Source organism: Meleagris gallopavo, chromosome 25 (assembly GCF_905368555.1).
Source record: "Meleagris gallopavo chromosome 25, MGAL_WU_HG_1.1, whole genome shotgun sequence".
In the NCBI taxonomy this organism is placed as follows: domain Eukaryota; kingdom Metazoa; phylum Chordata; class Aves; order Galliformes; family Phasianidae; genus Meleagris; species Meleagris gallopavo.
The window spans coordinates 4227863-4254654 of record NC_139428.1 but is presented as its reverse complement, the minus strand read 5'-3'; the positions used below and the strand labels follow the sequence as shown (position 1 = coordinate 4254654).

The 26792-nt window shown below is 48.9% G+C and overlaps 2 protein-coding genes across 8 annotated transcripts; both read right to left on the bottom strand.

Annotated features, from left to right (window-relative positions):
* Positions 1–1017: 1017 nt before the first annotated feature.
* Positions 1018–4807, bottom strand: C25H1orf216 (chromosome 25 C1orf216 homolog). 2 transcript variants are annotated; one of them, XM_085208781.1, is made up of 3 exons: positions 4650–4776; positions 4105–4238; positions 1018–3786 (listed from the first exon to the last, which is right to left on the bottom strand). In XM_085208781.1, the coding sequence occupies exon 3, from the start codon at positions 3770–3772 to the stop codon at positions 3059–3061; it is 714 nt and encodes a 237-aa protein (XP_085064907.1). In that variant the 5' UTR covers positions 3773–3786; positions 4105–4238; positions 4650–4776; the 3' UTR covers positions 1018–3058. The 2 variants fall into 2 exon arrangements, with proteins under 2 accessions (XP_085064907.1, XP_085064906.1); XM_085208780.1 differs by lacking the exon at positions 4105–4238 and having other exon boundaries at positions 4650–4807.
* An 8383-nt stretch (positions 4808–13190) lies between these two features.
* On the bottom strand, positions 13191–26761 carry CLSPN (claspin). 6 transcript variants are annotated; one of them, XM_085208832.1, is made up of 25 exons: positions 26518–26761; positions 25789–25918; positions 24882–25330; positions 24341–24514; positions 23893–23982; positions 23592–23664; positions 23258–23366; positions 22249–22790; positions 21530–21721; positions 20679–20857; positions 19927–20129; positions 19701–19765; positions 19085–19290; positions 18525–18685; positions 18202–18428; positions 17854–17968; positions 17703–17781; positions 17301–17389; positions 16664–16828; positions 16445–16566; positions 16238–16365; positions 15945–16056; positions 15171–15253; positions 14781–14942; positions 13191–14573 (listed from the first exon to the last, which is right to left on the bottom strand). In XM_085208832.1, the coding sequence occupies exons 1-25, from the start codon at positions 26536–26538 to the stop codon at positions 14460–14462; spliced, it is 3990 nt and encodes a 1329-aa protein (XP_085064958.1). In that variant the 5' UTR covers positions 26539–26761; the 3' UTR covers positions 13191–14459. The 6 variants fall into 6 exon arrangements, with proteins under 6 accessions (XP_085064958.1, XP_085064960.1, XP_031412659.2 ...); XM_085208834.1 differs by having other exon boundaries at positions 17854–17965; XM_031556799.2 differs by lacking the exon at positions 26518–26761 and adding an exon at positions 26109–26413 and having other exon boundaries at positions 19085–19287.
* Positions 26762–26792: the final 31 nt, after the last annotated feature.

The window sequence follows — 26792 nt, the reverse complement described above, 5'->3', positions numbered from 1 at the left end:
GAGGGAACGCGCTATGAAATAATGATGTACAACTGGCCTTGAGGCACTCTTTGCAGCTTGATTGGCCTCAATGGCAGAAGAATAACCGAGAGTTTATTGCTTCTCTCCCAGTGATCTTTACTCCCAGCTGTTTTCCTGGGGAGGGCCGGGTTCCGTTCCCCATCTGAGCCACCGGAATGTGGGCACCTCCTCATCCCCTCCCTGCACCCCAGCTGGACAGCAAGCACAGCTCCCAGCACCCCAGCACTCTGCGGTGCCTGAAAGTGGATTTCTGCCTGCTCAAAGCCCCAGTCTGCAGAAACGGGGCAAGGAAAGGGACAAAAGAGGTGAGAAAAAGGGGCAGGAGAAGTGCTGTCATGCAGAAGCCTTTGGTGACCCCCCCACCTCCCGACACACTTTGCAGAGGGGAGAGGTTGGGTTGGTGCAGTTGATTTCTTTCCCCCCTTTTCTTTCGAGGAGCCGTGCTGCAAATAGCCTGATTTATAAGATTTCTCTATCATTAAAATGTAAATGAAAACAGACACGAAAACAATCTGAATTTCCAGCCGAGTTGCTCTTGCTTAATATTCTACCCTGAAGGGGGATGTGCGGAAGCAACAACATTTCAAAGGGAATCATTAAAGAAGGCAGCTCAGGCTGGGTCCCCATCAGATATGGGCCGGGATGGGAGCCCGTCCTGTTGGACTGCACCCCTGCAGAGGGGCATGGAGGGCAGGGTTGGCCCCAGCTGCTTTGCTGCAGTGCTGCACCGCACGTGTTCTGCAGCGTGCTGCACGTGGGAGCCGCAGCCATCGTGTGAACCCAGCCAGCAGCAGCACGACTTCCCCGTCCTTAACTCTCTGTGGGGGTTTGGAGGATGCATGGAGGGGTTTTGCAGCATCCTGCTGGTTGGGCAATGCAGGGAGGGGAAAACCTCAATCCTTCCCAAATTTGCTTGCATGTGGAGCTCTCAGAATCGCCGCTGCTTTGTTCTGAAGGGTTCAAATGATGAGGTGAAACACCTTCCTCCCCGCACACTTAATGTTTCCACAGTGCTGTTATTTTAATGTAAAAAAAGACAACTATTGCCAAAGCTCACTTTGTGCCATCAGGTCAGCCCCAGCTACAGGGATTTAATGTGGCGATAAGTTAAACTAGCAGAGGAGCCCTTCAAAACAAAGGGCCCCGTCTGCTGCACGTGGCAACCCGGGCTCACACATCCTGGGCTTTGCAGATCATTTTGGGGACGTGGCTGTACGTGAGCCCAGCTGCCCTTCACTGCCCCACATCCCATTGGCATCACTCCATCCTCAGTGGTTCCAAACCCGGAGCAGCTCCACAGAGAGCCCCCACATCCGTCTGCAACCCGTGATGTACGGAGGGATGGGAATCCCTGGGGATGCAGAAATACCACGAGATCCCCGTCCCAGCACCGGACCCACACGGAGCTGCGGTCCCATGGGATGCAGAGCTGGGACACGGCTCCTCACTGACGCCAGCGGGTTTCTGTGCCTTTGTTTTCCCAAATCTCGGGGCTGGGGATGGGCAGCTCGGGATGGGGAGGGCTCCAAGAGCAGCGCCGGGGCACCGGGCTGGGAGAAGCCTCTGTGCCAGCAGAGCACATCCACCGCTTTGATCCGCGCCCGCAGTTATTCTTCCATTTCTTGAGCAAATAATCAGGATTTTCACAATATTTACCTTGGATGTAAAGATTTGTGTCATGCGTCCGACCAAGACAAACAGAGGCGCTGGGCGGGGGAAGGGGCTGCATCCATCCCACCCCCTGCAGGGACATCGATGCACCCCCAGGCACAGCGAGGGGCTTCCACTGCTCCTTGTGCTGCTCTGCCACGTCTGGAAGGATGGAAAGGCCTCCACCAGCCCTGCTGTGCCCTTCCCTGCTGCTCCCCAGCCCTGTGCTGTGGAAGGGGCTCTGCTCCTTGAGTTCCCACAGCTCTGCAGGAAGGGGGAGAAGGGTGAAGGAAGGTTCAAAGGGCTTTTTCTCATTTCTGCTTGATCTCTGCGAGGCCCGAGGCACGGTCACCCCGGGGTCAGCGCTCAGGTGCTCCTATCTCCATCCCATCAACACGCAGCATGGAGCTGGGCGATGGGGGCTGCAGCCCACGATGGGTGCAGGAGGGCATAGGGAATAGAGGAATAACCCAGTGGTGCTCTGCTGCTCTCAGGGCAGCACCTCCAGGCTCCATCACTGCCCTTGGCAGGAAGGGAACCGCTGTGTGGCTTCCTGGGGGGATGGGGCACAGCCCACTGCCCACTGCTCCATCACAGCAGCAGCTTCAGTGATCACAGCAGCACTGCAGAAAGCACAGCACACAAACACGGCATCTTCTTTTTAATCTCTATTTAAGAAGGGCCGTCCTTCGTACTTCCCACGCGGTCCCCACTGGATAAAACAGACATTAGGAAAAAAAAGAAAACAATCTCTTTGCTTTAAGACAACAAAATGATGCAACAAGCACAGCTTTGCAAGCAGCTCTGCGGCCATGCATGGTGCTAATGCAGCTCCCCCAGCATGCAGACGTGCATTTATACGACCTGGTCAATAAAAAATAGAAATAAATCTAAATCAGCTCTCCTCTAACACTGAACTGTGAAATAAGCGTGCTGGGTTTGGGGCTGATGGCGTTTTATGCGTATTTCTGAGCATTCTGAGGTCACTTTTCAGAGTGATTCTCTCTCACTGGACTTAGTGCATGAGTGCAGCTCCTATCTGCTGCTGTGTCTCATGGGCTGTGCCACAGCTGGGCCCAGTGCTGGGGACAACCCAGGGCACCGTGCCACAATGCACAGCAGGACAGCATTGGGAGCTGCAGGTCACTGCAGGGTGATGGGTACATCGGGTGTGGGAGCAGCGAGGGGGAGGAGGAGGAGGGAGGAGGAGGAGGAAGGCATTAAAGCTCTGTGGTTAATGGGATGGGCTCTGCAGGGTGAGCACCTCGTGGGGCTGGGGCTGCCACAGACCCCGTGCACCAACATCACCATCATAGCCGGGGCTCAGCCCCGACGGGGGTGAAGAGCTGGGGGGACGGGACTCCGAGCTGACGGGAAGGAGCACAGCTCAGGGGCTGGGGGCAGCAGCGGGGCACGGGGCTCCGTGCTGCATGCAGCGGATCAGCTCCTTGCGGTTGTCCAGGATGGTGTCGAAGCTCTCCTGGAGGCGGTCCTGCTGCTCCAGCACCTTCTGCTGCAGGCCGTGGATCCAACGCAGCAAGGCCAGGCGGCGGTACATCACCAGCTGCACGTGGTGCTTCTCCTTCTCCCGCTCCTTGAAGCGCTCCTTCTCCTGCAGCTGCTGCACCGCCTCCGCCAGCGCCGGGAATAGGGGCTCTGGGGGGGGCTCGGACACCTCGGGGGGGTCCCCGGGGGGATCCCAGGCGCCGCCGCAGGCGCTGTCGGGGCTGTCGATGCTGAGCGAGCTGCTGGCGTAGCCGATATCCTCCGCCGGGGATCCGCCCACCTCCCCCTCCCCGACCTCCGCTCCCTCGGGGGGGCTGCGCTCGCCCTGCTGGGGGTCGCACGCCGCGCTCGAAGCCACGTCCCCCATCCCGCCCTGAGCCATCTGTCTGTGTGCTAACAGCAGCAGATTATCGGAGGGATTTGCAGTGTTTTCACCCCCCCCGCCAGCCCGGCTCCAGTTCTGGTTGCTGTCGCACTCATCGTCCCCCGCGAAGTTGCAGTTGGAGTCGGGGCTGCGTTGCACGGACCCCGAAAAAGCTGTGCCCAATGCGGGGCCCCCCGGGAACGGGGCGTCGGGGGGGCAGAGGGCGAACATCTCGGCGGTGCTGCCTGCAAGGGAGACGTGGGGCTGAGCACACACCAAAGGAGGGACCCGGGTTTGCAGGGATAAGGGGGGTTTGGGGTGCTGAGATTTGGGTATCCCTGGGGTGATGGGGCAGCACGGGTGCGGCTGCAGCATCCTCCTCCCTCGCTTGCCCCAGCAGATGGAGGCAGAAGGGCTCTCCTTGCCCTAAAGGCTCTTCCCTGCTGTCTGCTGGTGCCCGAAGCGGCGCCCAACGGCACCGGGAGCGGATGGGACAGAGAAGGGAAGGAGAACACCGTGCTTCTCTCTGGAGCATCAGCACGGAGCGCACTCCCAGCACTCACAAGAATCACGTGAAGGATCCCCGTGATCGCCCGCGGAGCGCCGCGGTGTGAGCGCAGGGATCGACCCGGAGGGTGGCACGGAGGTGGGCCGGGGGTCCCGCGGGTCCCTTAGGGCAGCGCTGCGGCACAGAGCGCTGCAATTACAGAACAGCCGGAGCTGCGGAGGGCCCAAAGAGACCCCGAGCCAAACTCCCGGCCCTACGCGGCACCTCCCAACCCCGCGTCTGGAAGCGCTCCCCGAGCCCCCGCAGCTCCGTGCCGGTGCGGGATGACCGCGTCCCACCGCCCCAGCGCTGCACCGCATCGCGCAGCGACTCACGGGGACGGGCAGCGCGGGGCCGACCCGCAGCCTGGGGCTCCCGAAGGCCGCGCGTTCCGCTGCCCATCCCCGGCGATGTGCGGGGCCGGGCTCGGGGATGCGCGCCGCGGGGTTGAGGATGCGCGCACGGATCGGGGCTGCGGGAACTGGCGCTGAGCCCCCCCTCATTTCTCTCCCACCTCCGGGATGGAGCCCCGCCCCGCCCCGCAACGCCGCCCGCACTCACCGGGGCCGTTCGCAGCTCCGCCGCCGGTGGGAGCGGAAGCGTTCCCACGCGGGGAGGTGCCACGGAGCCGCACTTCCGAGCGAAGCCGCGGTCCCCGCCGCCGTGGGCAGAGGGAGGGCGGCGGCTGCGGGGAGGGACCCGCGAGGGCGGCGGTGCGCGGCGGGCAGCAGCAGCATCACCCGGGGAGGGACGGGGTTGGGGTTGGGACCGTCGGGCGCTGCCCTCCGCGGGCTGCGGGGCGCTCGGGACGGGGGTCGAGGCGTCCGTGGGATCACAGTGGGACCTTCGCGGCCCCTTCCCCCCTCCCCCGCAGGGAGCCGTCGGTCTGCGGCATCAAACGGGGGAGCGCGGGGGAGTCACATGGAGCCCCGCGGGCGGTCTGCGGATAATGAGGCTCTGTGGGGTTGGGGTGCTGCGGGCAGACGTTCTGCCCTGCTATTGACAAGGTTGGGAGTGGGGGAATTGTGCTGCTATGGGTTAAATCTGATCTGCTGACTTCCAGAAGGCCGATAGATCTGCACTGCTCCAGCCCCAAAGAAACCCCATAAGGACCGAGATGGGCTGTGGGGTTCTGCCCTGCACAGCACGAGGTGAAAGCAACCCAACGTTCCCATCCTACAGGAAAAGCCCAGAGCTTCTGTTGATGGGCAGGAAAGGGAGAAGTGGGGCTGGAAAGGAAGAAGTGGGGCAGGCAGTGGGCTGCACTGTGCTGTGAGCCACATTTGTGTCAGCAGACATTTAGGGGAATCAAAACAAAGTCAAAGCAAAGCAGAATATTCTCAAGGAGGAAAGTGGGCCCGGCCTGAGGACCTTCTCCTGCAATGGGGTTGAAGGAGGCTGAGCTGAAGCAGAGCTGTTCTATCCCAGATTTAGGTTTTGGGGTCAGTGGGTGCCTGCTCCCGTTGCTGGCACCCAGGCAGCTGGGACCGGTGCTGGGATCCCAAAGGAAAATCACCATTTTCTGTCTCATTTGGTTTGGGTTTGCATCAGTGCAGCTCCCCCAGCCCTGGATTATCTGCATCTGATTGAGACCAGAGCAGATTTGCTGTTTGCAATGAAAACAACACACACGCACTGAGCGCTCAACCCTCCCCTCTGCCTGGATGTCCTCCCCAGCTGCACAGAGCCAACTGTGCACCGCATTTGGTGGTGACCTCCCAGAGCCTCACCGTGTGCCACAGCCAACCCCATGGCCTGGGCAGCAAAACCACTGGGAGAGGTGCTGAGCAGTGATGGGGGGCAGCGGTGGGACCCCCGTGCCACAGCCATGGTGTCACCTGCAGCTCCTGGCACAGGGACCTGGGGAGTGGGGACACTGCAGGAGGGGGCAGGAGAGAAGCGAGGACTCGGGGCGGGGGGAGCTTAGTGGTGGATTTCAGAGCCATCTTCCCCTCCTCTTCCCCCACGTTGTTCCAGAAATAAATTAAAAGCTCTCCCTTCAGGAAATTAAAAGCTATTGAAAAAGACCAAGCGCAGGATCCGATGGACTGGGATTTTGGGATGGGATGTCTTGGGTGAGATGTAGGCCATACACTGCAGGGTGCGGGGGGAGAAGGGCACGGGGTGAACCCCAGAGTAGCTCCAGAAGTCCCTAAATCAGATTTCACCCAAGCCCTGGCTCCTGGCTCCATGCATTGCCCCACGTAGGACCGGGCTGCCACCTGCAGTGTATGATCACTGCATGTCTGTGTGCACTGCATGCTCTCCCCTGATCTCCTGGGCCAGGAGAGCAGCAGGCAGTGGTGCACGGGGAGGCTGCGAGCAGGGGAAGTGTGGGCTGGAATCTGCAGCACCAGGAGGAAATGAAATGTGGTTTTGGGGAGATCTCCATATTCTTCCCATCGATTCCCATCTCCTGCGGCGATGGCCATGGGAGGACGTGCTGTGCCTCAGGGGTGAGGTGAGCATGGCTGGGGACACCCAGGGCCCTCGTGGGGTCACCACCCACCTCGGGGACCCCCGGATGGAGATGGCCCTGGGGAACCCGTCCTGAAAGAGTTAAAAGCAAACTGTTACAACAGCAACAACAACAACCACAACAAAAATACAGAAGAAAAAAAAAATGGGCCCTGAACCACATGTGACCCAACCTCCCCAGCGGCTCATCTGAGTTTAATAACAGAAGGGGGAAATCTCCCTCAAAGCTCTCGGAGAAATTAAAGTAAACAGCGTGCTGACCTCCGCCCCGCACTGCCCGAATGGCACCGGGGGCCTGGGGGGAGTGGGGGTGGCTCCTGGGGGACAGGGGGGTCCCCGTGCTCTCCTCCATCTCCGCTTTCATAATGCACACAGGTTGGGTTTGTGGGGATGCTGGCAGGAGAGCAGAGTGGGGTTCTGCGGCAGCTCTGTCCGCTCCTCGGCTACAAAAGGGGAACTCGGGCCCCGGCTGCGCCCTTCCCATCAGAGCAGGACCCAAAAATCACCATTTCCTCTGGGCCTGTGAATCACTAATACATTCCAGACAGAAAGCTCCGATGAGGAAATTGTTTGGGAAATTGAAGGGAAGTGGGAGGAACGGGCGGCCACTGCAGCTCCGGGCTGCGCTGCTGCTGCTGTCACCTCTGCGGGCACATCCTGGTCCCCAAAGGGCAGCACAGGGGGATGGCTGCAGCCCCGACCCAGGAGCTGTTATCCCACAAGCCCAGAAAATGTGTTCTGCACCTCCAGCACGGCCTGCTGCCTGTGCCAGGGCAATGCTGGCTGCCCAGCAGCGCTGGGTCCATCTGTGCCGATTTGGGGACAGCAATCACCCTGCCCTTCTTTTCCCCTTTGATCACCATCTATCTCCAGGAGGTTCCTGACAGTCCTTCGTGACCCCCGGGCTGCTTCCCAAAATAGAAAGGTTCCACATTTGGACCTCATCATGCAGAAAACTTCAGGATTTGGAAATTTCGCTCTTGGAAGCCAATCTGATACATTCCATAAATGCTTTAATTTATCCCTTTGTCACAACATTCAATAAAGGGTTTGGATCCGGCCGCCCTGTTTTGATTAATAACCGTAACCAATTCTAAGCTGCAGGAGCTGCACCAGGTTGTGTTGGTGGAAATTAAAGGTTTGGCTGCACACGATCAGAGCTTTCTGATGTGCAAACCGCGCTGGCGGAGAGCTTTGAACAAACCCCAATCAGAAGGCATTTGTGGGCTTTTCTCAGCTCCCCCTTCACCTGCAAGTGCTCAGTTTGCATCCCTTCCTCTCCCTGTCCTTTTCCTGCAGAGGAATGACCAGAGGCACACAGATGGGAAGAAGAAAGTCACAACTGCACCAGGATCCCCTGTAGGGCCGTATCCCACACGGTGCTCCCACTGCCCAGTGGGTCCGTTCCCATTTTGGGTCACAGCGAAATGGATCTCCTGGCTGGAAGCGCTCCGCGTGGGTGAAACTCCCTCTGCTACCAGAGGTTATCATCCTCGTACAGGAACCAACAATATCCTCTTGTTGAGACACTAATTTGAACAATCTGTGCCGGCCGGGGGAGGAAGGGCACACAGCTTGGGAGCCTTTGGAAAACCCGAGCGGGAGCCAAAGGAGGAGGGGAAATAAAACCCTGCAGCCCTGCAGAGCGCTGGGCTGGTGCTGGGAAGCCCTCGGCCATGGGCTGCAAGCAGTGGTGGGTGCTGTTCCAGGGCAGGGACAGATGGGTGCTGCGTGGCACATGGGTGGGCATGGGGACGTTCACATCTCAGCCCACGCCGGGGCTGTCCTGGAGAAGAGCTCTGTCTGGAGGGTGTGAGATTGGGAAATGACCTTTTCTGCTCATTCACAGTGCTTGGGGCTGCCATCCCCACACGGCTGGAGGAGCACCCATCACCTTCCAGCCTGTACCACGGGGCACCAGAAATAGCAGTGTGCCACTGAGAGCTCCAGCAGCCCAGAATCATGGGGTGACTGAGGTCAGAAAAGCCCTCTCAGACCCCCAGGTCCAACGCCAGCCCACCCCACCATGCCCACGTGTCCCCCAGCGCCACATCCCCACGTCCCCTCCAGGGATGTTGACCCCCTCCACCTCGTGCTGGTCCCAGCCAGTGAACCCCACAGGGCTGACAGTGCTGTATTTGCTCCCACCGTGCACTCATGATGAATATTCACACCTGCATGGGACGAGCGAGAGCGTTCCCCAGTGGGGATATCCATTGGAGCACCATCTAATTGATTACGTGGAAATGGCTCCTGGTGGAAAGGGAAGCCCCCTCTCTGCTCTCGGTGAATTAATTGAGCTTGTGCCGCTCGTCGCTGTGCTCAATTAATCTCGTTAAAGTGATACCATTTCAACTCGGTGTTTGACACAAAGAGGTACCGGGGGGGGGGGGGTTTGGGGGGTCCTTCTGACAGCGATGGGTTAACAGCGGGATGATGGGGGCTCGGCCAGGACAGCCCCTCTGTGCTGTGCTCCTGCTTTTGGGTTGTCCCCAAGCCAGACAAAGCAGAGCAGCCCCCACACCCCCCAGCAGCTGGCACGGGGACGTAATCCCACAAAGTCCCACTCCGGGGGGACCAAGGGTTGGGGGGGGGAGGGGGGGTCGGATCACCGCCCGCTGCCCCGTTTATCCCCGCTATTGACCGCCTAAACAGTTCTTTGGTGATTACAATGTAAATATAGCTTTTCATGGAGTAAAGGCCTTTTATGGGATCCCCACACACTTAACCACTTAACCCCGGCGACAAAAAGAGCAGTGAATGAGCTGTTTGGAGGCTGCTCGTGCAGAAAAGCGGGGCCTGAATAGGATTTGGGGATCTCTGTGTATCAATTGCTATGCTCCGGGGGCCGTCAATGGGGCTTTTGGCGTTCGAGCATGTGCCAAGGGGGTTGCATGGATAGGGATGGAGGGTCCAAGAGAAGAAAAAAAAAATAGGAAGGAAAAAAGCAGCTGCTTCTCTTTAATAAAACAATGATTTATTCATAGCGACTCGGGGAAGGGGGGGGGGGGGGATGTGGGGGAGTGCCAAAGCAGCGCCTGCTCTGTGCCTGCCCAGGGAATGGGGGGTAGGGACCCCGTGTGCCCCCGAGCATCCTGCAGCTGGGCAGCACCCCCCGGCATTGGGCCGGGCAGCGGGAGTGAAGGAAGGAAGGGAAAACTGCTTTTCTAAGCTGGTATTTAATTGTGAAGGGTCGGGGGGTGTTCAAAGCCCTCCTTCAGGCTTAATGTAAAATAGGAATGTGGAAATACCACCTATTAATATCTTGAGTGCCTCAGCCATTAATTACACTTTCTGCACAGAAATCTGTCTCAACTGACCCGGGGGGCTGGAAATTAGGGACACAGCAAGGCTCCAGGCATCAGGGAACCTTCCTTGGGGGCCTCTCCCCATTAATTACCACCTGGAATAGCCAGAGGGCTCCCAGCACCTCCTTGGGCACTGTGGGTTTGGGGCAGTGGGACGTCGCCCTATGAGGGCATCTGGGGCTGCTCCTCCATCACCACCTGCACGACCACCATCAGCTATTGGGAATCAATGGGACGTTGCAGGGGGAGCAGCGCAGAGAGGGTTGCATGAGAACAGCCTCGAGGAGCAGGGGAGAAATATGAGCTTCAAAATAAAGTTAATCTCTTGCAAAGCGGTTTGCTTCTCGCCCCTCTGCCACGCAAAGCAATCCTGTATGTTGTTTTGTTTCATTACAGAAATCGTACAGATTGCTGCTGTATAGAGGAGCATTGCTGGAGTTGGCCATAAACTGTGCTTGTGGACGATACAGGAGCAAATAACAACCCGCCAGGACTGAACATCTGTCCAGCTGAGCACACACCGTGTTAGCATTCGTACTAACGACCAGTAGTTGGTAGAGAACAGAAGTTTTGCTTTGCAGCTCACCCAATAAAGGCAGCCCTGCTCCCCAAGGCTTGGGGGTATTTCCCAGGGAGACTCCGCATCAGACTAGAACATGGTTGCCCTCTTCCTATTTCTGCTGCTCTGTTTTCCGTGTCTCCTTTTCTAAGGGGGAAAACCTGAAGGAAAAGAGAGGGGTGCTGAACACAGCACATCACCTGCCTGTTCTGAAACCAAACACAAGCAAAAGGCCCAGAGCTGTGCTCCATTCATCTCTCCTGGAGAATGGGTGCAGCCACTAACAAGGGTTAAAAGCCAGCAAGGGGAAAGAACCAGGACAGGGCTGCTCCAGAGCCATCCCCGTCCACATGTGAGTGGTGCCTGGGGCTCTTTCTGTCCTTTAACCCTCACAGTGGCTCTGGGACAGCTGATGGGGGACCTGGGGCAGCTGAGGTTCGGTCTGTGTGCTCAGCACCCACCACACACACGCCTCTCTTCAGGTGTCCACTCTGACATCGTTTTTCACATGTTGGAAATACAGATGATTTTAGCCTGGGTCCATCTGGCTTCCCAAATAACCTGTCTGTTTGATAAATAACATAAATTAAATTAGACAAGACAAACAGTTTTTTTTACTCTCTTCCTTTCGGTCTCTTGGCTAAAAGAGGAAAAGAAGACATGATGCAGTGAGTGCCTGGAGCCCCACGGAGCTGCACAGCAGCAAAGGCAGTGATTATAAACGTGTCTGCAATGTTAACCTTTAGTGCAGGACTGTTCCTTCCCTCTGATCTTAAGTTCTGTTTTAGTTTCTTTCCCTCCATTCAGGTTCCTAAGAAGCCCCGCAGGCAGTGCTGTGCCCAGCTCCCAGTGCAGGGGTCACACTGGAAGACGCAGCTCCTTATTGGGGATGAAAACCATGCATCCCAGCAAGAGCTGGCTCTCACACAAAGACAAAAACGACCGCTAGGAACGAGCCCAAGAAACAATCAGATGGGAAAAGCAAGGAACCGAGCGGTGGGAGCAATTCCTGCAGGCTCAGGGTGCTCCGGGGAGACGGTTCTGCCCTTGGCTGCCCTCCCTATGGCTGCGGGGTTCTCCTTCCCACCCCTCTGCTCCTCTCATTCCCACCCTTTTGCTGCTCTCTGCTCGGCCCAGCATTCAGCTCTTCCCCCCCAGTCTGGATGGCTCTCGGCGCTCCCTGCAGCAGCAGAGGGAGATTTCTCTCCCTGTTAACACGAGTGCAGTCAGTGCCAGGAGGGTTGAGCAGAATCGATTCTTGAAAATGAGAAGGCAAAGCGGAGCAAACGTGCCAGACAGGTGGGGTTGGGTGCAGGGAGGATGCAGAGCAGCCCCTCACTGCTGCCTCCTCCAGCACTGCACCCAAGGCAGGATTCCTCCCACACCATGAACTGCTCAAGTAGGGAACAGCAGGACTGAACAAACCCCAAACTCCTGAAACACCGCGGCGGGGGAAATATTTATTCTGAGCAGCCATCACCAGAAGCCTTCCAATGGAACACGGTCCAATGTTGGAGCTTTTTGTGCCCCATAGTATTTTTCTGCTTGGGTGCTCAGCTCCAGACCATGCAAAAAATCTTCCTGGAGGTCAGCTCTGCTCAGAAGGGCCAGCAAAGCAAACAGCTCTGCGGCTGCTGCAGGCTGAGCAGGGCACTGAGAGCCCCATGGCACAGCCTCTGAAGGTGCTCTTCCTCAGCTGGGCTTTTAAATCCTTCTAATGCAAAAATGCAGCAATTACAAGTCTAATTAGGGAAGAGGCTAATTGAATTCTTTGCAACATCACAGAGCATGGAAAACTGCAACAATTCCCCTTTGAGTCAGAGTATAGTTTGAGCTTTAATGTAAGCCCTTCCTCTTCTGCCAGGGGAAGAGCATTCTCTTGCTGCTCCCTAGTGGTGGGCAGATTGGCAAAATTACTGAAAGATGCTGAATTCTGCAGCTTTCAATGCTTCTGTCCAGTAAACCTGCTGAATTTGCACAGCATAGAAACCAGTGCAAACAACTGTTGTAGAGAATGAACTGTACGTTAGGAAACCTCCTTTCAGTTATGCTGTCCTTCAGAGGACATCTGACACAAAACATTTGTGCTGCCCCTCTGACCTCACCTTCAGTTCCTGATTTAGAGGGACTCAGCAGCTCAGGCCCCCGTGTGCAACACTGCTCTCACCCTTTGCACACTCACCTTTTGGCCCCAGTAAGAGAGGGCTCTCAGCTGGCACAAGGTTACCATCACAGCTGGAAATAAACCACTGAGTTGTTTTTCATTGAAAAGCAGCTTCTGCTCACACAGAGCACTACAGAAGCCAAGTTACTGCATGTGCATTGCCAGGAGCAGCGTGCCCAGCTGGAATGAATTCCAGCCTTGCTCTACATGCAACCTCAAAGGATATTTGAGGAAAACAAACCAAAACCCAACTATTCTGGGAGGCTGGTTGAGATGCCACACCTGGGCCACAATTCAAACCCAGGTCTGAGCAGTGGTAGGCATGCCTCGAGCCTATGCTGAAGTAAGTTTTGTCCAGGAACAAAACCAAAACTACTGAAGCAGCAAAAAGAAACGTACTTGCATAAAGTTCTTAGCCCTAAGAAGACAACCTAAGTCAAAGACTTGAGGATCTGAGAATTTATGCCCCAGTGAACACCAGGGGGTTGTTCTGTTATATTCCAGTGGCACTGCAGCTGTTCCTTGCCATGGCCTCAGCTGTGGATACACGAGATGGCAAAGCAGCAATGGAGAAAAACAAAACAACAATGACAGAAGAAAACAGAGGTTAGCATTTTTTAGGAAAAAAAAAAAACAAACAACAAAACCAAACCCATGCACACAGCCAAGTAAAATCCTGTACATTAAAAACCTGTTTTATTGTGAAATTGCACTGCAATTGGTACCATAGTTCTTTATAAACATAATATACAGTAAAATATTTTACACGTCACACACTGGGCATATGCTTCAGATGTTACAAAATGTACACAACTCTCTGACAGTGAGCAGCCTCAGGATGTGACACTGCCTTTAGTTCTACAGAGCAGGCCACTGTGCTACCATAACATGGCATCTAATTTAAACACACTCAGCATCTCCTCAGAAAGGTCAGAAATGCTGTGTATTCCACCTCAAGTTTCTTTCACACTACTTAGAATGGCTGTGAGTAATGGTTCTTTATTCTAATATCCTCCTTCCAGAGAGGGCTCTTCACTTCTCGCTGTTCAGAAACAGATTATTTGTGATGGCAGAGCACAGTGTGGATGAAAATCGGGGGTGGGATAATTTACACCACTTTTCAGTTGGGCAAAAAAAAAAGCAAAAATTAAAAATTAAAGCTCCAACCTGCACATCTCCTTTTCCTCTCCCACATCTGTTACTCATATGCATGTGTATGAATATAAAAAGGAAAAGAAAATGTGACAGACATTCCTATCACACTGCCTCATAAAAGGCTGGGGCCCTTTTTTTTTTTTTTTTTTTAAACATAAATTACAAATGTAAATTAGAGCTTCTGAAGTTATGAAGCTAATAAATGCTTAACAGAAAATAAGACACTGAAGGAAGCCACGGCTCCTTAGTACTGCAAGTGCAAACAACAGACATCCTAACATAACTAACACTGCTTTCTTCTTACCTAAAACTGCAGAAATACTTCACCTGTGCCTTGAGCTAACTGCAGCATTTCTGCATCACACCTATCACACCAACGATGATTCCAGATGAAAATGTAACACTGAAACTTGTCTACCATCCTCACAGAATCTCACAGCAGTGTAAGTTTCCTTAATGCTTAGACCAAGTTTGCATTCATTCCAAGCCAAGCATGGATTTTGTGCTCCCAACTGCCATGGAGTGCTAAGTGAAACCAGAACAAACTTGACCATTGCTTGAAAAGTACTGGAAAGAAGAAAGCAGGAGCAGAGAGAACAACGTACAGCAGTTTGTTTACCTTCCTGATGATTGCTGGCTGAGATCTGCAGATCAGCCTGCAACTGACAGAGAGACGAGATGTAACTTCTGGCCCTACACAAAAACATTCAGCTCTCCAAGTACTGGAATATGCTTCGGCTTTGACTCGTTTGCTCTGTGCTGTCAACCCTGGGTCGTTTGGCAAGAGATGTTATTGCTGCAGAAGGACCTCTTTTTTTCACCTAGAGAGGAAGAGAGTACACATGAAGTACTCCAAGATTAAATTCTGAATTATGACAGAGTTATTTGGTGTGAGATCACATTCCTGCACAACAGGAAATCATAGAGAATATTTAAAACAGCGGTGCTCTTAACTATTCAGCAGTGTTTGGTGTCTGTATGTTCAAACAATCTGCAGAACTGGAGCATACTCCTACACAAATCTTTACCTGATGTTTTGATTTCTCCTTTGCCTCTTCATGCTTGTCTGGGGAAAGTGTGTGAAAGACAAAATTCCTGGAGTTCCGAGGTGCATTTGGGTTAAGATCTGACATCGCTGCTAGTTTCTGAAGGATATCTTTGGGTCTATTCAAGAGAGACCCATTTTTAATCTGAAGAACAAAGAAATGTTGCATTAAACCACTCACATGAACAAGATAGCTCTTTTTAGCAGCAGATTACCCTCAATAGAAAGGAATGTTGTGTAGCAAAATGTTACTTGCTACCACTATTTCCTCACTATCTTACAAACCACTCATAGGTGGAATCTAGGCTCAGCTGACTCTGCAGTGTCCTTCAGATGCAGTTTGGAAATATCATTTTCCAGAACCAATACCAACCTGGATGTCACTGGCAGGTCTGAATGCTTCAAATGGGTTCGTGGGCAATAGCTTTGCATCTTGTACCACTACTGCAGGGCTTGCTAGCAGAGACAAACAGGAGAACATCAGTTTCTGAACTTAGTTTGGAAGAATATAACTTTATATCAAACTGAGAAATTTAGAATTGACAACATACTGTAGACAGAAAAAAACCCAACAACCTGCACTGAGCTATCCTACGAGCTGTTCAGCTGGTAAGATTGCTCTGGCAATTAGTACTGCCATTTAGAAGGGAAAATTTGGTTTTGAAACAATTCTGCACACTTGAAAGAGTCACGTTTTTACTACAATCAGGGAAAACCTGAATGTATTTTCAGGACCTTACAGTTTTTCTTTAAGCCACAGATATTTGGAGAAGCTGCTAGGAAACATGTCACTTAGAAGTCTGTTTGTGATTTAAAGGATGACAAACGAAGAGTGAGAGACTAAAAAAATGCAGAGGAATTTACTTTCACTCCATAGCACTTGTTTTCCAGAGGTAACAAAGTATTTTATTAAGTACACACCATTACAAATAAGCTTGCAGACTGATGTTCTCAGTGCTTTTCTATCTTTATCTTTTTGAAGCTCAAGTGACAAAATCTTGGGCTGGCCTAAGAAAACTAGATGCTGGGGTTTGCTGATCCCTAGCCTGGCTCCCTGGAGACTAGCTAACAATGACTGGAAGTTAAGCTCTCCTCTTTGGTTGTCACTTCAGATTAAAAAAAAAAAAAAAAAAAAAGAGAAACCCACCTCTCTTCTGTAGGGACTTTGCAGTTACTTTTTTGGCTAGTTTCATGAACTGACTGTCTTCACCGATCTCCTCCTCCTCCTCCTCCTCCTGCTGCTCTTTATTTTTTTCCTTCTGTAGCAGAGAAAAGATATTTTGTAAAATTGAAAGAGCTCGTATTAGGAATGAACATTCAGTAATTTAAGTAGGCCACGTCTTTCCATTATAAAGATAAATCTGTGAATGGTATTTTTTCCAGAATGTCACAAATGGTACAAAGAAGGACTGAACGAGATGCCCTTCTGGTAGCTACTACCTGCTCACGAAGCCACTGCTCTCGTTCAAATCTCTCTTTCCTCCATTTTACTTCTGTTTCATCAAACTGTTCATTTTCATCTTCGTTATCAGAATCCCTCTGAAACAAGTCCATCTGGGAAGCATCATCTAGAAAAAGAAAAAAAAAAAAAATCACACATCTTCTCTCTAACCTTTCATCCCATCTCCCCATGGATCAGAAAGGCACCTATGTTTTTCCATCTGAACCTCCTCATTCTGCCAGGGCCATCGCTGTGCAGGTCACCATCGATGAGGTACCTCTCTTGGTACAAGCGTAACTGACGCTTGTCATCATCAAGCACTGCCTTCCTATCAATGCAAACAAAAGGGAGAGGGTCAGTGCACATTACATCTAAGAGCCATAACCTCACCACGCACACAAATGTACACCAATGAGGCCACTGACATGTGTAGTTTTTGAACTTGACTTTCTAATTCCGCTTCGTTAGGGAGTTCCTCGTCAATAATCTCTTCTTCATATTCATTCAGGTCTTCTCCATCATACTCATCCTCACTTCCCACGTCGCTTCCTGACAGCTCTGCCTCATCTTCCATGAAATCCTCCAGATTTCTGCCAAAGAATGTTAGAAGAGTTTAGTTTGGTAGATCAATTATTATCATATAAGTCTTCTGAAAGTAAGGTCTGTCTTTAGATGTAAGATTAGCACATATTCTCAAAGAGAAATCATGACTCATAAGACCTGAGAGTTCTTGCACATTTACATATAGAGCCTGCCAACACACAACCCCAAATTATTGTCATCCATTAGACTGCTTGTCAATTGCTTGCCAAATGTGACGATGATAACTGTCAACAAGATGTGTTGCCTACTAGAATGAATAAAGACCTCAAGACTTGAAGAATGACAGTGATACATTGCAACCGTGTTTTGGTGAAGAAATTCCTGCACTGCTATCATCCTGGCCTTTTCATTTCCCTCTGTAATGGAAATTATAATGGAAATTCTCTCCAGCCAACCAGCAGCACAGTTAACCCATGCAGTTTGGCAGCATCAATGCAAAAAACAACCACCAGCACTTACAGTTTTTTCTTCGAGCCCTCTCTATGTCTCAGTAGTTCTTCTTCATCACTTACTTCTGCTTCTTCACCATCATCTCCACTCTTTTCATCCTGTGAAAGTTCATGGGAATGAATTTCTATCTAAAAGTGGATTGCTTTGTAATGATAGCTTCTTCTGTCCTTCAGTCCATAAACACAGAATAAAACAGCAGAGAACTTAAAAAAGATTTACTGTGTTAATATTATGCTATTCTGGATCTTAAGTTGACATTTTAAATGGTCTAAATTGCTTTCTATTTTTTCCATTACCTTGTTCTGGATGACACTGCATTTTGCATTGATAAATATATTAAAAAATGAAGTAGATAAGCTGAGTTCTGAGTCAGAATGCCACACCATTCTGCTTTGCTTTATCATTTCATACCTCTTCACTATCAAAAGCATTGTCATCTGTTACAAGCTGAAAGTCACCAAGCTCCTCGTGCTCCTCATCTTCCTCCTCCCTAGGGGAAAATGAGTGAAATGAGACAACTACCACTAGAAGCTTCTGTAAATCCCTGAAGAATAATGCTAACCTGTCCGTGGGGAAGGAGCCTGAACAAAGTGCCAGTGCTTCTGCCATTGGGTCCTCTAAGTCACTGTCTTTTTCTGCCTTGGAAGATACTGATGATGCCCACGTTGGAGAATCTGCTACAAAAAAAAAAACAGTGAGGTGACAACTTACTAGACAGGTACGTTTTAACTTTTAGAATGTCAGAGTACATCTTAGAAATGACAGCTAGCATGCACCAACAAATTATTACAGCTCTGAGAAGTCTCTCAAGTTCCACATTCTGCATTATTGCACAGAACTGGAACGAATGTTAGTGTAAAGCTCAGAAACCCAGTCAGCAGCAAAGCTGGGGGTAGAATTCAGGACATACTCTGAGTCACAAATTTTCCAGAGCAAAGATTGAGCAGTTCTTCCATGTTTTGTTTCTTGTTGCTGCTGGTACTTGGCACGTGCTCGGCTTGACTGCTAAACTGTCCAGAACACAAGTCCAATAATTCATCCATGTTGGCATCCATTGCATTCTCATCCATACTGGCAAGAGTCAGCCTGTGCTTTGAGGACTGGTATTTATTTCTGTGTTGTCCAACATTCAAGAACCTGAAAGAAAGCCTGCAGTTAGCAAAATCTTGCTGTCCTGTATGTTCTACTTCTGTTACAGGACACCAAATATCATCCTTTACATCTGTAACTTACCCATCCGCATCAAGCAGCTGGCTCTGGGTGTCATCTTCCAGAGAAAATTGAAACTGGGATTCTCCAGCCCCTGGAAATAAACTCTTTGGTTCAGGGGAGGCATTATACAGGTCCTGGGAATCTTCTATGGGAAGAGAGGGCTCAGACATCTTTCCCGAGCTCTAGGCAAAAGAAGGTAAAATAAACAAATTAATTACTTTGCAATCCTAGAAATCAAAAGCAAGAACCAGATAAACATTTACAATATTTTTAGGGATAAAAAGAAGTTAAATATTTCCAAGTTGCTCTGATAAATCCCAGAGTCGCTGAAGTCAAATGCTGTGCAAATATATTTAAAGCAGACGTATTTCAGAGATCAAAAATCAGATTACAGCATCTTCTCTTTGAAGCTTTAGGGACATTTTAAACTCCAGGGACGTTTGCTTTTCTGAAATCTTTCTCATACAATAGCATTTGGCTAGATGCCTTCTTCTTGTGTTATTTTTTCCAAAAATATGGCAGGATAAAATACATTTATTCATCATGTTCATATAAGACACAGACAGGAGAAAGAGCCTTACCTTGGAAGCAGAGCTGATAAAACTTGTTTTGAAAAAACCTGGGGAAGGTGACCTGAAACCTCCTGCTGCAGGTAAAAAGTTCCCTCCACGCGACATCTGTTTGTTACAGGGCTGATATGATGGAATCATGGAGCCAATCAACTCAAAGCTGCTGTTGTGGCTATTCTCTTTTGCTGGTGTTGGTAGAGAAAATGAATCATCATCTTCTGAAAAGAGAGTTTCAATATAATGCTTATTTTCTCTTTGGTGGTCCAGTATAACCTCAAGATACTATTTTACAACATTGACATCTTGTGAAGAATTCAAGATTTTATGCTTGATTTTTTTTTCCATAAAGGTTTCATATTGCACTTTTTGAAACTGAATTTAATCTTACTGAATTTCGATTGTTCATTTTTTTTCCCAGCATTACTTTGAACTTTACTTTCCTCTTTTTTTCCCCTCCATCCTCTCCTAAGTTTTCAGTCATAACTTTCATAGTGATACCATGAGAATACACAGCTAATGAAATCAGAACAGTGTCAAATACAAATCCCAAATATCTGAAGAAATATCTGTATGTGCCACGTGAAAAAAATAAAAATGAAGGCCAGCTAATGTAGCACTTCTACTTTACCTGACTTGGTAGGTTCTTTGTCTGCAGCTTCTTCGCTTTCGTGTTTCTCATCAGGAAGAGAGTACCTGTAATTAATTAAAAGAAAGGTATTTGTTAACATACATGAGATTAAGTGCCATTATCTATCATGCCTAACTGCAAGAAATGAGGTATCAAAATATCTATTAGAAATACTAACCATGATTAAAATTGCTCAAGAACAATTTTTTAAGTTTTGTTGTCTTACCCCATTTTGGAGGAGCTGTCCTTGAAGAGCATCAGTGTAGACTCTGTTGAAGGCAGTTTGGGAACAGAAGCACAGTCCACAGATTGCTCCACCTTTTCTCCATCAATTGACTCTCTGTCAGTTTCTTTATCACCGTCTTCAACTTGTTTCTCTTCCAAATCTTCATTGTCTTCCTCTGCCTCATCAAGCAGATATTCCACAGCCTAAAGAACATCCCCAAGTACAGCAGATACATTGTGATTATAGTTAGAGCTGTCACCCTTCTTGCAAGTGTTTTGAGAAAATGTTCTAACATATGGAGGAGAGCACTGAGTGACACTCAGTTCTTCCATACCCCCATTGGACTCTAAGACAGCTGGCACAGAAGTGCTCAAAATAGGCTCATTATTCTGACCCTCTTTAAATACAAAAATCTGTGGCAAACTCCACCCCAGGTCAGACAGGTATGCATCCATTCCACAGAAATTGTCCACTGCTAGGAACAAGGCCAGACATTTATATGAGTGACACCAAAATTTTTTGTACATTAGCTTTTAATGCTTTTTAGGCAAATAAATACTAATAAATTCAGTTTAAAATACTAAAAAATCTGTACAAGATAACCATAGGGTTTTGTCTTGTTTTGTTGTTTTCTTTTCTGAGAAGATTTACTGGCAATCACCCAATATTAGGAGTGCACAAAAGTCTACTTTCATTGAGGAGAACCAGAATGGAGAATCTGAGTGGGTGACGTGAATATGTTGCACACAGACCTCATGATCGCCTTCCTCCTCTTCCTCAGACTCATCTGTCATCTCTTCCTCCTCCTCCTCCTCCTCCAGCAGCTCCTCATTATCCAGTTTGAACAACGCTTGCCGTTTCTGGCGCTCCTCAGTCCTGCGGAGCTTCATGGCCTCCTGGAGTTTTGCTTTCAGCACTTGCAGCTTTTCACCTGGTCAAAAATGAATGAATTCCTGTTTCGGATGCACTACACTGAATCCTTAACTTTGTCGCTTCCAAGCACCCCATCTAGTGCCACTACACGTGTATCAGGGCAATTTAAAAACGACTCGTTTTCAAATGTTTTTAGGAATTGATGCGTCAGCTGGAAGGGAAGAGCAGCTAAAAATAGTGCATGCCCATAGGACTGCCCAAACAATTTATTTTTCTTTTCATAGATACTGTGTGAGAGTCACATTCCACATTTATTTTTCTCTGCAAATATATATATTTAGGAGCTGCAATACAGAATTAAGGAAGCACAGGAGATCTACGAAGTAAGAATGGCTCAAAAGGAGCCTGAAAATTACCTTTAGAAGGGCTGATGGAAGAGAAGAGCATGTACATATGTTTATATAAAAGTTTGGTAAAGGTGGGGAGAAATTCAGAGAAGCAGTTACAAAAATCTGACTGTGGCAACCTGATCTACGCTGACCAGTGCTATTTAAGAGGTCTATTAAGATTCTTTAAAAAAAAACAAAAAAAAACAAAAAAACAACAGGACACACATTAGAAAAACATTCCTTCATCTGTTTTTTTGTGGGGCAGCAGTAGAAAAAGGGGAAACAGGGAAAAAAAAATTACAGGGTGATTTCCAATCAACCATCACAACTCCCAGACTGACCTGGCTTTGTGTGGACTGCTTCATCCAGGCTTTCTGCAGCTAAAACTGCTGGCACCACGTCTGCTTTTAGTTCCTCCTTTCCTTCAGATGTGGTTTCCTTACGAATAATGTTCATGTTTATGGTCCTTTCTACTTTGGGCTTCGAAGTTTGAAGAGTGTGCTTCAGGAAACGTGCCTTCAAGGCTTCTAATTCTTTAAATACATGTTGATTGCATGAAAATTAAATGAATTTGACAGTATTAAATTTGTATCAAGAGCAGGTCTTGAAATTTTTTCAAAAGACATTAATTAAAGCTGTAAACCTTGGACATTTTGGTACTTGTAAAACAATTTGACTAATAATAAGTCATTACAAAATATTTTTGCAGTAAGTAGTACTAAATGACATTACCACTGAGTATGATTTACTCACAAGAACTCAACTCTACACTTCCAGCCACCAGGAATCTCTAAGTTTCTGTTAACAAATATATTTAAGACTAATGGCTCATCAGTAAGGAGCTGGAGCAAGCATTCCTTCAAGCATGTGAATATGAAGGAATCAGAATTTCCCTTTCCAGCATCAGTTATAGGAAACACATAAGAATCTACACTGGTAAGAAAACATGCCTGACTCTGCTCTAACACCTGAACATTTCTCAGGAGGTTTTCCTTTTAAATTCAGTTTCACTCTGCTTACTTAAGAAGATCTGACAGTATTACAAGAATAAAAGCGATACCTTTATTCAAATCAGATTCATCAAGGTTTATAAAAGATTCATTGCCAGAGCAGATTCTTGGCTTGATGGTCAAATCGATTCCCAGCTCACGGAGTTTATCCAACTTGGACTTCTTCACTTTTTCAGGCTGTGCTGCCAATCCAGGCCCCATTTGTTGGTTGTTTTCCAGCCCTGGTGCTGTTTCATCTCTTTGCCCAAGGGCACTGCCTCCAACTGCTAGAGGAATTTCTCTCTCTTTCTGATCACTGCAATCAGTGCTTAGGACTGATTGTGGTTCTTCTGTTTCACTGGCAGTTGTTACAGTCGTAGCACTATGAGAATCATCATTGTTCTTTCCAGACTTTTCAGCACAGTCTTCTGTCAAGTTCTCCCCTACATCGAGGAGAGGATCTTTGGCAGCAGAATCAGTGTCTCCACCAAGGTTTGCTTCTGGTTCATTAGCTGCTGATTGATCACCTTCTGTTGGCCCATCTTTGCAATCTGTGCTAGAGGTCTTCGTGCCTGCAGCTTCTTCATTTAGGGTGAACTGATATTTAGTGGACCTAACGAAGGCAGAAAGAAATGCATCATCTATGGCTATCAGGAAAGGAGAGAAAAGGCTGAGAACAAACTGAGAGAAGTAAATAATTTTCTCTTATTGATGTGTAAGAAGAGGTGAAGGATAAAAGTCTAGAAAACTTCATTTTGAGAAAAGCATAGTACAATTTCTTTACACTGCTCTATATAAACAAATTCCTGGGAGATTTTACACCCACAGTTACCTGAGTACTTTACTACATGTTATTCAAAACAAAGTATTTCCAGATATTTACTGCATCAGAAGACTCTAAGAAAAAAGCAGCAGTTTCTTTTTAAGGCTTACCAGAAGCAGTGACTGCACAAAAAGCAGATGTGTGCATGTGATACAGCCCTATAGCACGCCCACAACAAAGTCTGCTTATCCCCCAGAAGCAAAGCTGGGATATCCTCAATGTTTATGAAAATACACGAGGAAGGTTTAAGTCCTTACTTCAGCAATGCCATGGCATTTCCTTCATACACTGGTCGAGATCTACGCTTGAAGAATTCATGAACACTTTTGGCCTCAGGCATATGGTATGGGAGAGACACAGATGACTCTACCAGAGAAACAAGGTGCAAGAAAAGTCAAATAGTCATCTAAGGCATTTATATCTTTAAAAAGGTCCTTGATTAAAAACAGTCTTTTACTCTTCAACCCTAAGTAACTAATGCCAGATAGAAGAAAGATCTGTTCTTTCAGATAAATCCTTTCTGTTTCTCCCCTGAATTTCTTACTAATTTAAATCCCACTACATACTAAAAAAAAAAAAATGTAGTTGTACCTCTAATAAGCCGCTGGGTCTCACTATGTAGCTGTTTAATGGCTTCCTTACTCAACCTTGCTGCTTTCCGCTCCTTAGGAAAAGAAAAGAAATGTCTCTGAAGTCAGAATGGAAAATTTGGGATTCTCTTTTCTCTGAATAGCTGTTTTTCCTCTTTCGAGTTACAAGAAGGCAGCATAAAACAATGAAATGAAACAGGAAAACAGGAAACCAACAAAAACATCTGATAGCATTGAAAAGATGACACAAAAAACTCCCAATGGTTTGAGTAACTGTAACGAACAACAGAAGAATACTTCACCTTCCTTTTTGGTTCTTTTAATGTGGATTCCTCATTATCATCATCAAAGACATGTTTGTAGCCTTCATCCTCAGAAAACCGTTCTTTGTTCTACTTTGCATAAAGGAGAGATTCATTTATTTGACCAGATAAACAGGCATAGCGAGGGCAAACAAGTCAGAATAATCATACAGAATCCTAACTGGTCACCAAAACCAGCAAAACAGGATCTGCACACATTTTCATCAACAAGCACAAATCCTGTATAACACTATGGCAGATTTCCAAAGCTTCTACTGTAGCCTTACAACTTTCCAATACTACATTCCTCTATCTTTAAGAACAAAAAACAGAGGACTATTTTACCCTCTGTCATAAACAACTGTACAAAGTACAGTTGTCAAAAGGTTTCACATATGCTCAAATAAAATGCTTCCTGCTAATATCCAACAGTGTTATATTGCTATACCTTGTATTTCTTTATTTTCTCTTTCACTGCTGCTCGTATTGACTCTATTGACTCCTCATCCCCTGGGAAGGAATCGTTCTCCTCTTCTAAGCCATTATCGAAAAGTTCTTTGTCATCAAGGAGACACCCACTGTCATTAAAAGGAAACCTCTTACCACCATCCACCTGCTGGCCCTAAGAAGAAAATATTTGAATTAATTGTTTCAGGATTTCGTCTTCAGTTCTTTGACGTGCATTTAAAGTTACTGTCAACAGATCTCAAGGAAACTTAGAAAATATGTATGCCAAACTTAGTCTAGCATCTGCCATGCCCCGTAAGCCAGTCATGTTCACTTCAGAGCAACGCACAACTGATAAACTAAATGCATGGAGCAGTGTTCCCTAAAATAAACAGGACTCTCAATAGTCCTTGTGGATGCTATACTCTATCTGTTGTGCTAATGAGGACAGAAAGGATGCAGAAGCATTGAAACAAAATAATACTGTTAAATATTTAAGTTAACGCAGAAAGCATCTGAGATTTTCTGCTAAAAGCACGTACCTCTGAGCTTGGCTTCTTTTCTTTTATTAGCTGTTTGATGGACTCAGCTCTTCTTTCCCTCTCCTTTCTTCTTCGAGGTTTTCCTACAGATTTTTCAGCTGCCTTGTCTTCAAAACTGTGTTTATGTTTTCTGGATTTTTTCCCAGATTTCGGTGGTCTCTCCTCTCCCAGCTCATTCTCAGACAAGACAGACGTCCTGCTTGTGTCAAGATTTTCAATTTGTAAATTGTCACCAGTGTCACTGTCATCGCTGCCCAGCAGACCCTGGCGAATCCGAGATTTCTTGTTTCTCTGGGCAGTGACCTCTTTTTCCTCTCCATTTTCTGTGTTTCCACCCAGAGTGTCATTCTGCACAGAACAGTCACCATTCTCTCCATCTTCACTTTCACTGTCCTGAAGCACCTTCTTGCCTTTTGCTTTTCTACTTACAAAAATCTCTTCTTCTGAATCTGAAAAATTATATTAAAAGAAAAGAAGTGATGTGTGCTATAGAAAAGTACATTCCAGTGGTTAATTAACAAGCAATTGATTACATATAAAGCTACATATCTGCTAAATTTTATAGATGTCAATTACTGTAACTGTTGACATCAGTTATATCAGCATGAAATCGAATATTCAAAATCTACCTCTCCAGCCTCGAAAAAAAGGCAAAACTGAAAATCCTTCACTGATAGATCAGTAATTTGAAATAATAATACTGTAGTAGATGAAGCAAACCATGAAAAGGAAGGAAATGAGCCCGTTTACCACTTCCCTTTCTGTACCTCGAAACCCATTTTTCTGAGATCTACAGCACTCTGGCCACATCCTAAGAAACAAAACCAGCCCTTTAGCCTCGTATAGCAGCCCAGCAGCTCCCCATTTCCCAGGCAGCCCTGGTGAACCCGGCAGCCCCATTACAGACCTGCATCCTGGGGGCACACGGTGCCGGTGGGCAGCCGGCCCGGTGAGGGGAGCTCAGCGCTGCCCTGCCCGCTGTCTGAGTCGCTGCCGTGGGCCTTCAGCACAGCCACATCCAGCTCTTCTGGTTGCAGCTACAAAGCAATGACAGCTTTCCTTAGCACCGCGTTTATGCGCAAACGGCCCTTGGGGCCTAAATCCACCCCAAGGCCTTGGCTGAGCTCTCCCATAGGATCACACACGCGTTATTGGCATTCATTTATTTACACACTTATTTACACACTCCAAAAATCTTTATTAGCATCTAATCGTGCTTCAGGTGACCTCGCACGCAGACAAAACAAGGTAATCAGCGCTCAGGGCGATCCCCACTGAGAGCGACGCGCCCCGAGAAGGGCAGAAGGCGCCATCAGAACGGAAGTACCGGCCGCGCCGCCATCCCGTCATGCACCGCGCCGCTAAGCCAGGCCCCGCCCCTCCCTCCTGCGCGCGCGGAGATAGGCCGCTATGACCTTCCCACAGTACATCGCGAGGCGGAAGTGAGCGCCGCCGCTGGGCATGCTGGGAAGTGCAGTTCTGAAGCGAGGCGGGAGGAGCCACCCGGATCACGGGCAGCTGTGGAGGCGCCGCCGTCTCGCTCGGTGCCCATCCCAACCCTCCGCCGCATCGCGGTCACGGGAGCTGCGAGGCCCCCGGCGGCCGCCAGCCGAATGCGCGGAGCAGTAGGACTCACCTCAGCGGGAGCCGCCGCCATGGCCCGGGCCGGACGCAGTCGCAGCGCTGTCGCGTAAGAAACCGCTTCGAGTCTTCGCGCGCTGCCCTAGCCCCGCCCTGCTTCGGGAATAGCCAATCCTTGTTCAGTATGTCCGTTTAAGCCCCACCTCCCCTATGTTTGATTGGGAGATTTTTTCCGCCTTGCCCCGCCCTCTTCAGCTCGCCCAATCACCGCTCGCGCAGCGGGCGCCCCCCCGCCCTCCCCGTGGCGGCGCTCTCCCGGTCAGGGCGGAG

What these genes read in the sequence shown, in the direction of transcription:
- C25H1orf216 (XM_085208780.1), bottom strand. Translation starts at nt 3,772, where the DNA reads ATGTTCGCCCTCTGCCCCCCCGACGCCCCGTTCCCGGGGGGCCCCGCA.
- CLSPN (XM_085208830.1), bottom strand. Translation starts at nt 26,231, where the DNA reads ATGACGGGATGGCGGCGCGGCCGGTACTTCCGTTCTGATGGCGCCTTC. An exon ending in AGAAAATAAAGAAATACAAG is followed by an intron (nt 23,983 to 24,340) that starts GTATAGCAATAT and finishes TATGCAAAGTAG; the next exon opens with AACAAAGAACGGTTTTCTGA. An exon ending in GACCCAGCGGCTTATTAGAG is followed by an intron (nt 23,367 to 23,591) that starts GTACAACTACAT and finishes TTTCTCTGGTAG; the next exon opens with AGTCATCTGTGTCTCTCCCA.